Below are 16,192 nucleotides of genomic sequence, written 5' to 3'. Positions count from 1 at the left end.
TATGCATGAAATTAGACTAATCTGGTGGAAAGTGTATTAGAAGGCGAGCACTGATGGAGCAAAGCGAGATTCATAAAACTGCTGGAGCGTACTGTGTGTGTGTGTGTGTGTTTGTGTAAGGGAGTCTTTGTTTGTTTATGCATACATAATGTGTATAGATGAGAAACAAAGGTGTTTTCACTGGAAAAATACATATAGGCAATGGTGTGTTTTTACTCAAGTAGGCCTGCTGTACAAGTTGAGGTACGTGCACTTAGTATTTACTCCACCACATTTCATATTGTAGTTTTTACTTGATACCTTTGGTTGCTATAGTTACTTTACATAATTAAGATTAATAATATAACACATAATCAACAAATAGCCTACATTATTATCTTTAATAATGTAGGCTATTTGTTATATAATTTCGTTTTTTTTTTAATTATTATTATTAATAATATTATTATTTGTATGTTGTTTATGGGAGGTAAAACATGCTGCCCAGAGCCGCAGAAATGCTGGCTCCGGCCCTGGCAGTGACACCTTTACTGGTTCACAAACTGCAGCGACGTCATTTTCTCCAAATGACAAAATAAATGCTTTCCCTAAACTGTTGACTTAATGGCCACATGAGGGCCTCTGTGTCCTCTCCGCAGCCTCCAAACCTCTCTCCTCATTTCAAGCCTTTGCCAAATTCCCTCCTCCTTCTTCCTCCTCCTCCTCCTGTTCTGCCTGCCAGTAGCCCCTCTCAGGCCGCGTAGGGGATCATTCACACCCCTCTGTCGGCGTTTAGCGGATGGAGCTCTCAGCTTGAGCCGGAGGGAGGAGGAGGAGAAAGATGAACGGTAACCCGTGTGCCCGCAGGCTGGCCCGGCGCTCCAAATCCGCCCTGCTGATCGCCGCTCTTGCCGTCCTGCTGATCCAGACTCTCATCGTGTGGAACTTCAGCAGCCTGGACTCTGCCAACGGGGACGGAGGCGCCAGGAACCGGGAGAAGAGAGAGGACCGAGCCGGGGGGTTCAACAAAGCCGACAGGGAGCAACCGCGGAGGGGGCTGCAGAAGAAGGGCGACCCGCCGCCCTCGCTCGGAAAGGCGGCCGTTCGGCACAAGCTGCAGGCGGTAGGTTTAAATTATATCTGCTTCAGTGTTCACGGTGTACCGGGTTGCGTGAGTTTAATTAGTTTTTTACACCTGTGTTTCCTCTACGACTGGAAAATGAGCGTTGGTCCCCGAGGGAAACCGCATGGTAGCTACAGAGAAGATGCTACTGAGTGGCTGCAGCTGCTCGCCTGTTGTTTTGGCAATTGCATCAAAACATTTTGGCCGTTTTCGTCCCTTGTATGGAGACGTGTCGTAATACCAAACTTAATGTCAGAATCTGCTAATTTGAGGCATCGAGTAATGACCAATATTCCATGTTAAACAGAACTCTCTTGCCTTTTCGTGTGATTGTAGTGCACAGTTCAGTTGACTGTAAACATATTAAGTGTACAAGCAGCATTTAAACAATTTTAGATTAGTTTGTTTCACCCAGTTTTTCTTAATCCTCCGTAGTGCTAACAGTCAGCTTGAGCAGAAGTAAATATAGATATTTGCTGTAAGTAAGTGCCTTTTATTGTTAATATACATGCCGAATGTAAGATTAACGCAGATATTGTCCTAAACTATCTTCATTTTTGTTCTACGTTATATGTCCGTTTGTAGAAAATCAAAAACCTATATAATTGTGTTTTGTTAATAGAGTTTGGTTGGACATTTCTCAACAACAGAGCGTCTCGCCTATAGACCGTCATTGTCGTTACTTTTAATGTGAAAGATCATAATATTTCTTATGAATCCCTTGATTCTCAACCTTAACAGCCATTTCATATTAAGAAAACTGCAGCTTCGAATGAGTAACTGTGGGGGTTAAAACTGTTAATTGATAGTCTGTTGTTATTATGTTTGTGATTTAGGGGTTTAATTAAAAGCCTTCTTTTATTGATATTAAGGGACCCTGCAGACACCTTAGGAAACTGGGAAACGATTAAGCCATTTTAAGGGAAATTGCTCCCCTCTGATACTGGCTTGTAAAAAGAAAATGGTAGTTTATTTACAGGGTAAAAAATCATCATGTTTTCCAAGTCAAAGTTAAAACTCTTCTTTCTTCTGTGTTTTTTTCATTTATCCACAAACCTTTCTCTCTATGTTGTCACTTCCATTTACAACTTTAGCTCAGTTTGCATCCTCTACATCACCTTTCAAGCTTTTCCCAGTGTTTGTATGTATTTGTGGCTTACATTTATATAATGTCTAATCACCATATGTATCTTTATCACACATATAGGATGTGAGGAAGATTCCACAGTGTTTTTATGTTTAGAAATGAATGTTAAGTGCGTGTGTTGCTTTACCTGGTGGGATCCAGGTGTTCTCATGTTGTCAAGACATGAAGTGTGTGTGTGTGTGTGTGTGTGTGTGTGTGTGTGTGTGTGTGTGTGAGTGAGAGAGTATGAGAGACGTGAGCTGTATTGCAGGCATCCACTTTTACGTCCTTTCATTACAGTTAACCGGATGCCCTGTGATCGTGTGTGTGTGTGTGTGTGCCAGAGATATGTCCTGACAGTTATTGGCTTTTAAAACAGTAGAGATACATGCCAGCACTTTATAGCACTGGAGTTTGGGAGGTGAAGAGCGATGGAGGGAGAGAAAAGAGGATAAAATGAAACAGAAGGTCAATGGCAATTAGTTATTGGAGAGATCTGAAGACATGGCAAGCAGGTAAATACCTACAGTGTGTTTATTAGTCAGTGAGGGTGTTGGATTAATACCAATTCTGAATATTGATGCTAAATCAAAACTACATACTGTAGTCAATAGTTTGCTCCAGTATTCATCTATTAAAGGTGCCATAGATAGGATTGTGAAGATCAGGCCAAAAATTTGAACATCAACAACTTCTCAGTCCCTCCCCCCTTTCCGCTAAAGCCCAAAACGGTCTCCTAAGCCCCTGCCCCTACGAGGGAGAATGAATGCGTGTGCATGAGCAGTGATTGACACGCAGTTAGACACCCCCCCTGGCCCTGATTGGTGCATCTGAACAGGGAGCTGTGGATTTTTGCAAATCGCACTACAGGCTGTAGGTGGTGCCAGAGGAGCCCGATTGTTTTTTAATTACCTGCTTCATGAAGTTCTACTAGAACATAGGGTCAGTTTCAGCAAATATGACAGAAAGTTAGTTTTATAAGTCTTGCCTACTGCACCTTTTAATTTGATTTTTTAAGATCCCCGGGAGAGTCTGACGCAGCCAGACTCTGAACGGTAAAACTGAGATTAGCACTCCTATTCAAGTTTAGGCTCTGCTTTTCAATTGTTTGGTAAATTGCTATTAAACACAATCGAAGAGGATTTGAATTGCTATTTTTTCTCTCAATTCATATCATTTTGGCACTGATTTCCCTTTGGGGCTGGCTAAAACTTCTTTGGGGGGGGGGCGCCAAAAATTCCTCTATGCAGGAAAAACCCTGCAGATTGAACAACATGAAGATGATTTAGCTATTTCTTACCAGTAGTGTAGCTAAGAATGTTAAAAGGTATTTTCATTATCAAATATTCTGCTAATTCTTTTTTCAATAAAACATCCAAAAATAAGTAAAAAATGTCCATCACAACCCAAGAAGACATCTTTAATGTCAGCTTGCTCCATTTTGTCCAACCAACAGTCCAAATCCCCCAAAAATATTCAATGTATGATTATAGAAGACAAAACACATCAAATCACAGTTAAGAAGCTGGAACCAGATAATGTTTTAAAGTCTGTTAAAATTTGGGGGGGGGGGGTATTGACAGGAAGAAGCATCCTATTTCCAATAAAATAAGTCAGATCAGAGGATTGGTTTAGATAAGGTTTCTCTGATGGGTTTTATACTTTCTAATCTAGTTTAGTGTGTGTGTGTGTGTGTGAGAGACTTTCAATGCAGCGGCTTCCACAGTATACGCATTCACATTGCAGATACATTAAAATACCAGCAGTGTTTAGCTTTCCAGCAACCACACTGTGTGCGTGCATGTGATCATGTGTACTGACTGTTGATGTCCAGTTGAGTTTGTTTAAAGCAGTCGTGGATGGCGCCCCAGTTGCACAATTCTCACATTCATCACACCTTTGAGGAGATGGACAAACACACACACACACACACAGTGCTGCCAACCACATGTGTATCAGCGCTGATTCAAATCCTAACAGTCAGATCAGAGGATTGGTTTAGATACGGTTTCTCTGATGAGATTTATACTTTGTAATCTAGTTTAGATGGTTTGGTGTGTGTGTGTGTGTGTGTGTGTGTGTGTGTGTGTGTGTGTGCGCATACGCTCTGGTTTATTGGCATGTCTTTAAACCAATCACAACCGTCATGTGTGGCGCTATGCGCCGCACAGAGCCACGGTGCCGCCGCAAAATAGCCTCAGGAAGGAACTTGTTTTGGTTTTAGTCGTGCAACATAAAACTCAGATTGGACAGATAGTCTAGCTAGCTGTCTGGATTTACCCTGCAGAGATCTGAGGAGCAGTTAACCATAGTCCTCATAAATCCACCGGAATTTAAAATTCCAACACAAAGAAAGCGAAAGGAAACTGGAATCGGTGAAAAGACATGCATCCGGCAGAATTTCCGTCGGTATAGACTAAGACCACAAATGGACTAGATATAGACTAGTCCATTTGTGGTCCAAGCTTTCAGTTCAGTACGGAACCAACCTCTACAAGCACTGTACAAAAGTTATCAGATTGTTATTGTTTCTGTGGCTTTCGCTGACTTTTTGAAAGTAGTAGTTATAGGAAAATTGAGGGGAGCTCCATTGCTAAAAGCTGCAGATTTGTTCTTTGACGATTGTTTGTACATGTTCGTGTGATACTGGTACTCAGTTCTCACCCAGAACAGTTTTGGTTCTGATGAAAACCAGACTTTTTAAACCCACTTAAAAGGAATAGTTCACCCAATAACAATATAACTTGTATATGGTATATGGTATGGTAGGCTCTCTATGGTCCCAGAAAAAGTTTTCTATCGAATGGCATTAAGGAGAGCACACAACAAATTCCTTCACGGCAGGATAATCCGGGTAATGCTGTTTAGCAATAGATTGTCAAAACATAGATGTTTGAATTTCCAGGAGCCCACAAATGGATACAAGACACTTGGATAATGCTGTACATGAATTATCAGAACGTTTTTTGCACCTTTTTATAACCTTTTTTTGCTGCCTTTGTTCGGCCTTGGTTAAAGTAATTTTTCGGTCACTCTTGGGACCAAAGAAAGCCTAGGGAGGAGAGAGCTATATACAATTTATATTGTTCTAGGTTTTTAAACAAGCGGCAACCTCCAGTCTTGAAAAGTGAAGCCAATGCAGAAGTGCCTTAAACCTGCATTCTATCTAATGGCCAGCAGGGGGTGCCTCCATGGGTTGCAAAAGAAGTCCGATTTGTAATGAAGTCTATGAGAAAATTAACCTGACTCCGCCAGATGGATTGCGTCACATTTGCTCGGCATATGCATCTGGGAACTTTCCATTGGAGAACTTTTGGGAAGGGGTGAAAATACTGGTTAGCTGGTTGGATAAACCATCTGTCTATCACTAACCTGACTCCGCCAGATAGCTCGCGAGATCAGGACGGTCTCACAAGGCTAATTTTCTTCACGACTAGCGGAGCCAGTTGATATATCAAACTCTTGCCGAAACCAGTCGGGAGAAGAGCAAAAACATCTTTTCCTCCGAGAAAAGCCTCCAGTGCCGTTTTTTGCTCTTCTTTCAATGAAGGAATACTTTCTAATTCGGATAAAACTTGCGTGATAACTACCCTCATCTCATCCGTGGAAGCCGCCATGTTGTTTAGACCATAGACTGTATATTATTAACAGTCTATGGTTTAGACTGAACAGTCGCTTCTCGTTGCGTCACACCTAAACCCGCCTCAAAACCAACGCTGATTGGTCGGTCGTTTGGCGAACGGCTCCAAATTTTCTCTGTCTCAAGATGCCAGACTGATCTGCGAGTGGAAAACTGGAACTCGCGAGATCAGGACGGTCTCACGAGCCTATGAGAAAATTACCCTCCTTCTCACTTGATTTATTACCTCAGTAAATATATATTTTTTAAGTTTATGGTCTCAATCGCTAGTTTAAAGTCTTCAATACAGCATGATGTTCATTTCGTAAATTATGGTCCCGTTTATTTAAAAAAAGATGATAAAGCAGGGTCTGCTTTAAGGCTTGGCTACCTTGTAATTGATAAATCGCTACCACAGCGATGTCCTTGGGTGCTCAGTCAGATCCACCTCTCGCTCCCCCTCAGCTCCACCCTCTCATCCAAAAGTGGTCTGGCTCCAACAAAAAAAGATGGCGAAGGCAAAATTTGAGGCTTCACAGCCGTAGTACACAAACAAATGGGTGACCTCACAGTGGCTACGTCCACTTTTATACAGTCTTATGTTTTAAACCACCTCTTTCGTCAGGTAGGTAGAGCAGGGAGAAGCAGAGCCTTGAGCACCAATTGTTCCAAATGAAACTACAAAACAAATGTTTCATCCCAGTAAAAAATTGACTAGGAGCTTTAAGGGGAACAGGTGATCCTTGTTTTAGGTGGCTTTTTCACCTGCCTCATTTAGTTTGGTTAAATCGCACTAAAGTTCGTTTTCCCCCTTGGTGCGGTTCGTTTGGCCAGGTGTGAATGCAGCAATTATACTTTGGTGTGGACAAAACAAGCGAAGCGAGACCTCCTTGAAGAGGTGGTCTCTGTGCGCTTTCAATCAAACTCTGGAGTGGTTCGTTTGTGGTGAGAACCTGATCCGACCTCGAACCGCACCAACTGTGTGTTCTCTCCAAGTCTGAGCAAAATGGCTCCTGCAGTCAGGTGTGCTTTACAATCTGTGATGCGACAGTACATGCAAACTGTAGCAGCTTGCAGTGTTTCTCTCACAGAAATAGACTGCGGTCACTTGCACTGCCGTTGTGAAATCAGCTGCCGCTTAAGTTGGAGACGGACACAGTCAGTGCAGAGCAAAGTCTTGTTGGGCAGAGCAGAAGTAGAAACGTCACTCGCGAAACGTCTGATTATTTAAATGAAATTAGCTGGTTTGACCATAGAGATACTAGTCCAGAACACAGGACCTTCTTCCTGTATTTACTTTCTTTGTCCCACCCAAGACACTCATGACGAACGAGCGGAGTGAACGTTTGTAATGTCACATTTTGGTACGCTTGGATTTTTCAAGGTGTGAACCAAAACCAAACCAAGGACGAAACGCTCCAAGTTTAGAAACTCAACTGATTCAGACCAGAGCAAGCCAAATAGGTGTGAAAACGCCCTAGTAAGTAATTACAAGTTACCTCACACAGGTGAAGACCATGCAATGTGGCTACGATTAATAATGATTTAATTGTTTGTGTTAAGAGAACATGAGCTGGTGTTTTGATTTGATTGAATGAATTTTTTTTTTTTACAAAAAACAATCATATTCACCACTGATCACAGTTGTTGTCCTATTATTTTGTGAAATATGCTTACTGAAATATATGGTGATATTTATGATTTATTATTTTGCCTGTAGTCAAGAAGCAGCAGCATTAAAGTGCTTTCAGTCAGAACTGCAGACTGTAGTGTTTCAGATATTTCCCTCCACAAAGCACACGTCATGCTGCCATGTTACGCTCTCTATTGGCGATTAAGCACAACACACTAATGTTAAAACCAGAAAGCTGCTTTATGTTTTTTTTTCCTATTTTCTTTGAGATAATTCTCACTAAATCTGGCATAGATAGACTTAAATCCTGCTGTAATCCCGGGTCGTCCTGCGGGTCCCAGGGCTACTACAGCCAGGTTTCACAGCATCATCCCGTCCCTCGTAAAAGTCTATTTAGCTTACTTTCTCTCCATCTGGCTCTGTTTTTCCTTTTGTCTCGCCGGCTCTATTTTCATCATTTTGTTTAGACGGATAACTTTAATTCACTTCCATCGTGAGATGACCGTTTTCTGACCATTTTGTGATTCCCATTAGATTCTAGAACTGCCACTTCGTCTCACACTCGTGTTCAGTTCTGTTCATTAGCTAGCCAAATCATATTTATTTGAACCTGCTGCATGAATAACGGATAAAAGACAACATCTGTGTTTGATTTCGAGATAATGAGATGTTTAAGTCATGATCGGTCAAGTACTTCACCTTGACGGTTTATATTTGTTTGTCAAGACACCTTGTTGTGTATTTGTGCTCGCCTAATAGGCAGTTTGACATAAATATATACTTAGCAGATGTATGCAGTGGTGGAGGAAGTATTCAGATCTTGTACTGCAGTGAAAGTACTATTGCCATACTGTGAAAATACTCCACTACAAGGAAGTCCTGCATTTAAAACCTTACTTAGTATGTAAGTATTATCAGCAAAATGTTTTCCTAATCCTATATTTCTGGATTAAAATTACTGCTGCATTAATGTGTATGTTGCAGTTTACTGCTGTAGATGTTTAAAGTTGTGTTAATTTTAACTCCTTTATATCCTGTTGGGTAGTTTAAACCTATTCTATAAGACCATCATATGTTTGTAGCAGCGCTGTCCTTTGAGAACCACGTATCTCTGAAAATTCAACTTTTCATGGTTTCAGTTTTCTGTTTTCAGCTTTGTGACGATGCATTTTCCAGCTAATTCAAAACCAAAAAGTAAAAAGTACAGTATTTCCCTTTGACATGTAGTGGAGTAGAAGTATAAAGTTGAAATGAAAACACTTAACACAGTAAGTTATTGTTTATCATCACTGAAGCATTAAAAGAGCTCCAGTCAAATCTAAAAAAACTGGAAAACATGATGAAAATATAGTTTTTCTGTTTGTTTGTTTGAGCAAGGTTACAGTCTTCTTATCGCTCCACACAGATCTCATGTTTTCAGCTCTTCACATGCTTCATGTAGATCATGATTTATTTGCTTCCCCTGTTTCCATTACACTTTGTCACAATACAGCAACTATCCCACCTCAGCCGAGCGTAATCTGTAAGGTTTTCACTGGGCAACAGCAATAAATTCCAACCTATATGTTCCCACAGGTATACTGAATACACACACACACACACACACACACACACACACACACACACACACACACACACGATGATTAATGCATAACTGGGGCCTCTTGATGCTGTATACAGCCTGGTGAAAGAGCTCTTTATTGCTTGATATGAAGGTTTTTCCTCACATATATATACACACACACACACACACACACACACACACACACACACACACACACACCTTTTGTACACGACAGGTAGCTCAAAGTGCTTTACCATTTAAAAAAGAACACAGGTAAAGATAAAGTATTTAGTATTGCAGAGAGAGCAAGCCATTTAAAAGATCAGCTGATAAAAAAAAAAAAACATTTAAAAGCAGAAAAGGTCATTTAAGAAACAGCATGTGGAACTCCATGTAATGCTTGCACATGGTAAGACGTGGTGCTAGAAAAAGGCTAGATTAACGAGTTGTGTTTAAAAATGTTAACAGAGCCTGCGTCTCTAATGTCTTTGGTTTGGCTGTTCCACAGTTTGAGAGCTAAAAAAAATCTGCATCTTCAATATTCTTTTTTGTGGCGTTTTAAGTATCTAGAAAGCCAGCGGATCTAAGGGATCGTGAAGGAACACAAGACAACAGTGAATGTAGACCGGTCCTATGTCACTGTGGCCAGCAAACGTTTATAAAACAACACTGGCATTTTCATATTTATCCTTATCAGTGTGAACATGGCCTCTAGTCAACAGATGTCAGAGCAACAGGTCTCCTTTGTTCCACCCTTCTCCTCTCTCTCTCTCTCTCTCTCTCTCTCTCTCTCTCTCTCTCTCTCTCTCTCTCTCGCTCTCTCGCTCGCTTACTCTCTTTTCTTCCCTCTTTTAATGTCTCTCGCCCCGGGCGCCTGAGGGAACTGGCCCTCTTGTCTCTTCTGTCTTTTCTGTCGCTTTTATCATGCAAGCAGCAGGAGGTCTGAAGACGATTTCAAAGAACCTGCTGAGAAGGAGCGCAAACTGACTCTCACAGTTACCAAAGCAGCAATGACTGAATGTGTTTGTGTGTGTGTGAGTATAAAGAATGATGTCTTTGTAGGTAAGCGGTGGTATTTTAGCTGTGGTCGGTCTCCATGGAATGCACAGGCTTCTGGGGAAAACCGCAGGAGGATCTGTGAGGCAGGGAGAAACAGTAGATATTTATTCTGTCTGCAAATTGAAAGAATCGCTCACATACATTTTTACAGTTTAGAGTATTCGGAGTAGGGTTGCAAAATTACGGGAATATTCAAATTGGAAACTTTTCATAGGAATTAATGGGAAATAACGTGAATAAAATGGAAAGGTTAGGATTTTACAAACAAACGTATGATGAATTTATAAAAACTGTATATAAATGTTAAAATGTGTTCCACTTCCACCAGCTGTAACATTAAACTGCTGCATATGTTTTAAAGCATCTGTAATAATATTCTAATAATATTGCTATAATAAAAAATATGATATCTATAATAACTGTGAAGCTCATATGAACTGCGGGCATGTCGGGTTCAGACATTGGAGTTTCCTTTTCACACATGTAGCACACAACAGCAGATTGACTTACACTTACTGGCAATACTCCGTTTGGTTTAGGCGAGGGGTGGCGCCTGGGTGGAGCGTGCAGGAGGCAGGACATGACGCGGATTACATCATAGTCACGTTGCAGGTTCCTAATTTGGTCAGAAACAACCAAGTCTCTTGCTGTTCCTTGAATTTGTCTGGTGACTTTGGCATTTGTCCCTACCGACAGAAGTTCACGAATCTCGTCGTACCTCCAGTTGGACATTTTTTGTTGCTATCTACGTGTAAATCACCCTTCTTCTTCACAATCGAATGTTTGTATTGTTCCGGTTTGGCGTCAGCCACATGATAGAAACGTCATCAACACGCCCACTCACTCGCTGTAAATTCTCCAGACAATGACCTGCTCTATTTAAACATAGGCTCAATCTGACATTACACAGACTTTGTACTAGGCAGCTGGCAGGATAAAGTCTTTTAATGTCTGGTCCATCTGATTCTGACATTTGCGTTTTTACATACAACTCCTCCTAGTAAAGTCATGTTTCCTTCGAGAGTCTGTCAAGTTTAGTGATTCTGTTTGAAAGGGTCATGGTGGTTATTGTTGTCAGTGGCAGAGGTTTTCTGGTAATTTTCGTGGTCTAGCGTCAGCGTTCGTGATGGTGATGGTCTTGATTACCTGCCTTCAGCAAAGGGACATAAACCTCTAATGAAAGCTGTTGGTTTCATCATAAGGAACAAACATCTTGGAGCTGTTTAAATCTGCATTAACAGTTCAAATGTGAGGGAACAGGTGTTTATTTCCCCATCCAGCAGTTACAGAGCAACATGATCATTCATTAGGAGTGTTTGTGTCCACCTGAGGAAGTCCAAAATTCTATCTCTTTTAGCTCTGTTCTTATTTCTACCAACTCCTGAGGACTTTATCATAGCTTGTTTGTTGAAAACAGCTGCTCCTGGACATAAGGTTGATGAAATGCAGGGGGGCATAAAACCAAAACAATGAGCTGCGAGACTCTAAAACCCTCTGTAAAGCTGAGTGGAACTGCAGAGTTGGTGATACGTCTCTGTAGTGTCATCTCTTAAGTGATAGTGTTCATGTAAACATAGTCATTTGATCCGTTGTTATTATAATAAAAGTACTGATTTGCCTCCTTACCTGTCGTCGTTTTCCTTTTTGAGCATGTGGAGCTGCATTCCATACTTTCAGCGTTCAACTGTTATTGTGAAACAGAAAGACAACATAAGACTATCATTTAGTCCAAAAAGAATAAAAGGGTTCCCATACACACAAATATTATGCATGTACTTACATGTTTTAATGTTTTCTTCGGGCTGAAGCTTATTAATTAGCTCTGGCAGTGGTTTCAGCATAAAAATGTGTCTACAATGATTTGATCTATATTTCCATCTATCCACCCTGTGGCTGCTGCTTCTTTCAATGCTCCTCCTTTCTGGTTTTTAAAACTAACCCAACATAAAAACATATAGATTTAGATCAATTTGAACCAAACCAGAATGTAGGAGTTCCTCCGTAACAATGTCAACAGTTTCTGTAGAAGGTTCACAATAAAAGCCTCCCAGTGGGCGGCACGTGGAACGCTTTTAATTTACTATGTTCACCATCATAATTTAGCATGTTAGGATCCTAACTAGATATGGGGAAAATAAACGTTGAAAATCTCTAACAATATTACTTGCAATAAATAGGTATTAAAGTGTAGTCAGTTCTGCCTTTCTGCTGCTTCTAGTATACTGCTAAAATTGTTGGTGGAATTAAAAAAAAATTAAAGTGCAGTTTCCTACTGATAGTGGCTTTCTACTTCTTTAAAAAAAATCCCTAAGTGCAATATTGCAGTCTTGTTGACATCATAATGACAATAAAAAAAACTATATTATTGTGCAGCCCTAATGCTAACGCTTGCTAATTAGTCCAGCTAAGGCTGATGGGGTTGTCATTAGTTCTGCAGGTATCTGGTTATTAAACCATAGATTACATTATTATATTATATTATATTATATATATATAATATATATATATATATATATATATATATATATATATATATACACACACACATTGTGTAATGTTTTGAGTTGACTCTTAGCAAAAACCCCTTTGTTCTTTCACAAATATGTACTCATTCATGTGTAATTACCTCCACCAACTAATCAAAGTATTCTTGTAAGCGTAGAATCTGACATTCAGAATCATTCAGAATAAAGACGAGCAACTCACTCAAATGACGGCAGCCATGTAGCGCCTCCATCTTTAAAATACATTAGCCAAAGAGGGACATACCTCCGCATTTCACCCTCTTACACCTATTGGCGCCGTGACGAATGCAAGGGGGAGATTACTCACCAGGGAAGCGAAAAAGAGAATTAAAATGACAACGTGACAGGCAAAGCAACAAGACCAAAGTTAATATTGGAGTGGCTAGAACAGCTACGTGTAAACGATGGAGAGAGCTAATTTTGGGTTCAGCCACCGTAGGAGGAAGGGCTAGAAAGTAATATTCAGTTGGTTGTCATATACAATTTCACTGCTAGATGGGAGAAATTCCTACACAATGTAGCTTTAACCAAAGTATTGTACACATGAAAATGTTGACCTGAGGATGGTGCTAAATTAAAAGTTATAGGGTTACAATTAATTCTGATGGGAACATGAATGTCTGCACAAAACTTCATATTAATCCATCTAATGTTTGAGATATTTCTGGACCGAATGGGGGAACAACCAATGTTGCCATCCATAGACCCATGCCGCTAGTATGGCTATAAATGTTTAGGATTATTTCAAGATCTAGAATGATGATTTCAAAAAAGAACGTCTTTTAAATTTAGTCACTTTATGGAGTTCACACATGTAACCCCATCAGCATTTTAAAGGGGTGATAGAATGATTATATAGGGTATTTCACACTGTTCCTTAAGGTCTCCTAATAGGGTATGTAACATTGGTTGGGCTGAAAATTGCCCGAGTGCTATTTTATGGTTTGAGCGAACCACATACACATACATTGGAGACGAGACAGCAGGTCTAATATTTCAGACACTGCAAAGTTATACATTGTTTGTCTGCTATTTTGTTATTAAATTCACTTCTGAGACTTTTTTATGCGAGAAATCGACTATATAAAGCTCAAATATGGGCCGTTTTACAAAAATGTATGGCTAATTGCAAATTTGGTAAGACGTGTCGGACTTCAGGAGCTCCACACAGTCTGAAGAGAAAGCGGGACAAAGTCACCGTTTCTGGGTTACTGGACTATCGGGGCTCGGGGCTCCGCGGAGCTGGCCAGCTGCCGGCGTAACTATAGTATATTTATAGTTTGAATTTCGTCACGCCACTTATATTACAGCTACCCCAAGGTCTTACAAAGCTAACACTTGTGCCCGATTTCAATTTAATGCATTTTTGTGAACGTGAGGGATTTCATTAGCTGCTAGTGTCCATTCAATCCTATGGGTAAAGATTGCGGCTAGCTAGCTACACTTTCGGCATAATTATAGTATATTTACAGTTTGAATTTCGTCACGCCACTTATATTACAGCTACCCCAAGGTCTTATAAAGCTAACAATTGTGTCCGATTTCAATATAATGCATTTTTGTGAATGTGAGGGGTTTCGTTAGCTGCTAGTGTCCCTTCAATCCTATGGGTAAAGATCGCGGCTAGCTAGCTACACTTTCGGCATAACTAGAGTATATTTACAGTTTGAATTTCGTCACGCCACTTATATTACAGCTACCCCAAGGTCTTACGAAGCTAACACTCGTATCCGATTTCAATATCTCACACACACCGGCCATTTAGCAGGAAGAGGGGAGGGAGAACAGCAAGCTGCAGGCCCTGGAGCTCTGTCAGGGCAGCGGTGTTTGGTAGTCCAGTAACCCAGAAACGGTGACTTTGCGCGGGTATGGAGCAGGGCTGAGATCTGTGCAACCTATTCAGAAGACTACCTGATCTCAGATCAGTGGTGTAGCCTATGTAAATGTTGGGGCGTGACAAAGGTAGACTAGAGTCAAGTAAGGAGGAGCCCCCGAGTTGACGTCAACTCGGTGGTTCGTTGAGATTTGCCTGTTTTCAGAGGCAGTTTCAAATTGTGAGATTTGCAGAGGAAAGGGGTGTCAATGGGATTTTGAAGTTCTATGTATGTCCTATGTACCCACCAAACTGTCTTATATTCAACTATGAGAAGGTAAAATCGGTTTTGCATTCTATCACCCCTTTAATACTTCCGCCAAGGAGGTTATGTTTTTGGTTTGGTTTGTCCGTCAGTCTGTCAGCAGGATTATGGAAAATTTACTGGCCTGATTTTCCTGAAAATTGGTGGAAAGTTGTAGCATTACATGTTGGAGCAGATTCGTATCACAGGGCGGATACACAAATTATTTTTTACTTTCGTTAACATTGCTAGATAGAGCAAGGCCTTTGCAAGGTCTTCACAATCTGAGTGCCCTTCTAGTTTAATATTTTGTAGAAAGAAAGGTTTGGGGACCAGGAAACATCAGTATACCATGTTTATCTTCTCTGTGATTGAAGAGGTTAGGAAGTACTTTCAGGATTACGGAATGTAATTTCTTTGGTTTTATACTCATTTCGTCTTCTCCCTCACAGGACGCCTACCATTCCCACCGACCCAAAGAGAAGCTTCACCTGGACAGCAACAACAATGAGAACTCGGTCCCTAAAGACTTTGACACCATCGACAGCAACAGCAACCTGGGGGCTCGATCTCAACACCAGCGAGTGCCGGTCGCAAACCCCAAACGCAAGCTGGATAAGGCCCAGGCACAGAGCATGCTGGGAAAATCTGCTAACGAGGTCCTCAAGTACCCTCCCGTCCAACCCAGAGGGGTGGGCCACAATCAAAACCGCACCCACGTCCGTAAACCCCATCCCCAGGTTCCAACCGTCCCAGCACCGGTCCAGGGGTCCAATCACGATCCACCGTTCTACCAGGCGAAGATGTCGGCCTCGCAGCTGCTGCCCAGTTTGGAGCAGAGAAAGGAGCAGCCGCAGTGTGAGATCAGCGGGAAGGAAGCCATTTCTGCTCTGTCCCGAGCCAAGAGCCGCGAGTGTCGGCTGCAGATAGTGGAGGTCTACTGCAAACACAAAGACAGAGCGCTAATGCCTGAGAAAGTGCCTCGCTACTGCCCCATAGAAGGTGAGACCAGAAGATTAATACAGAGAAAATTAATAAGTTAATGTTACATGATATATTAAGATAGTAAAATATTTACTAAGTGTACAATGTTTTTCACAATTAATTTGTATCTTTAAGTAATTCCAGACATCAATATTTCAGTATTGTCCATTATGAATTTACTAGTAACGTACTCTTAAAAGTTCTGTAAAACATCCACATTTAGATTAAGTTTAAGGATTAAAGACTTAAAGATTTAGCAACCAACTTTAGGTCATGTTTGTGCAGCTCCTTTAGGGACTGTTTGAAAATGATGAGGGAAAAAGGTCATAAAGGCGCAGGGTTATGTATGTTTTTTGTTGGCTGAATGGAGGGCAGTCTTGACTTTTTTCTGGTAGAGATGACCCTTTTTCATTTCGAGAAGTCCTTTTAAAGCAACTGTAAATTTGTCACAATACCAGAATTT

The 16,192-nt window shown here is 40.9% G+C and overlaps 1 protein-coding gene across 1 annotated transcript in view; it reads left to right on the top strand.

Annotated features, from left to right (window-relative positions):
- Positions 1-611: 611 nt before the first annotated feature.
- Positions 612-16,192, top strand: part of LOC116063741 (xylosyltransferase 1-like) — a 41,699-nt gene continuing 26,118 nt past the window's right edge. The window contains exons 1-2 of the mRNA XM_031318672.2: positions 612-1,102; positions 15,198-15,747. Coding sequence (XP_031174532.1) covers positions 821-1,102; positions 15,198-15,747 — 832 coding nt within the window. The 5' untranslated portion in view covers positions 612-820. The remainder of the gene's footprint in view (positions 1,103-15,197; positions 15,748-16,192) is intronic.

The sequence above is a fragment of the Sander lucioperca genome, chromosome 21 (assembly GCF_008315115.2).
Source record: "Sander lucioperca isolate FBNREF2018 chromosome 21, SLUC_FBN_1.2, whole genome shotgun sequence".
Lineage (NCBI taxonomy): Eukaryota > Metazoa > Chordata > Actinopteri > Perciformes > Percidae > Sander > Sander lucioperca.
Note: the sequence above shows the minus strand (reverse complement) of the source record. Positions and strands in the feature narration are given on the sequence as shown.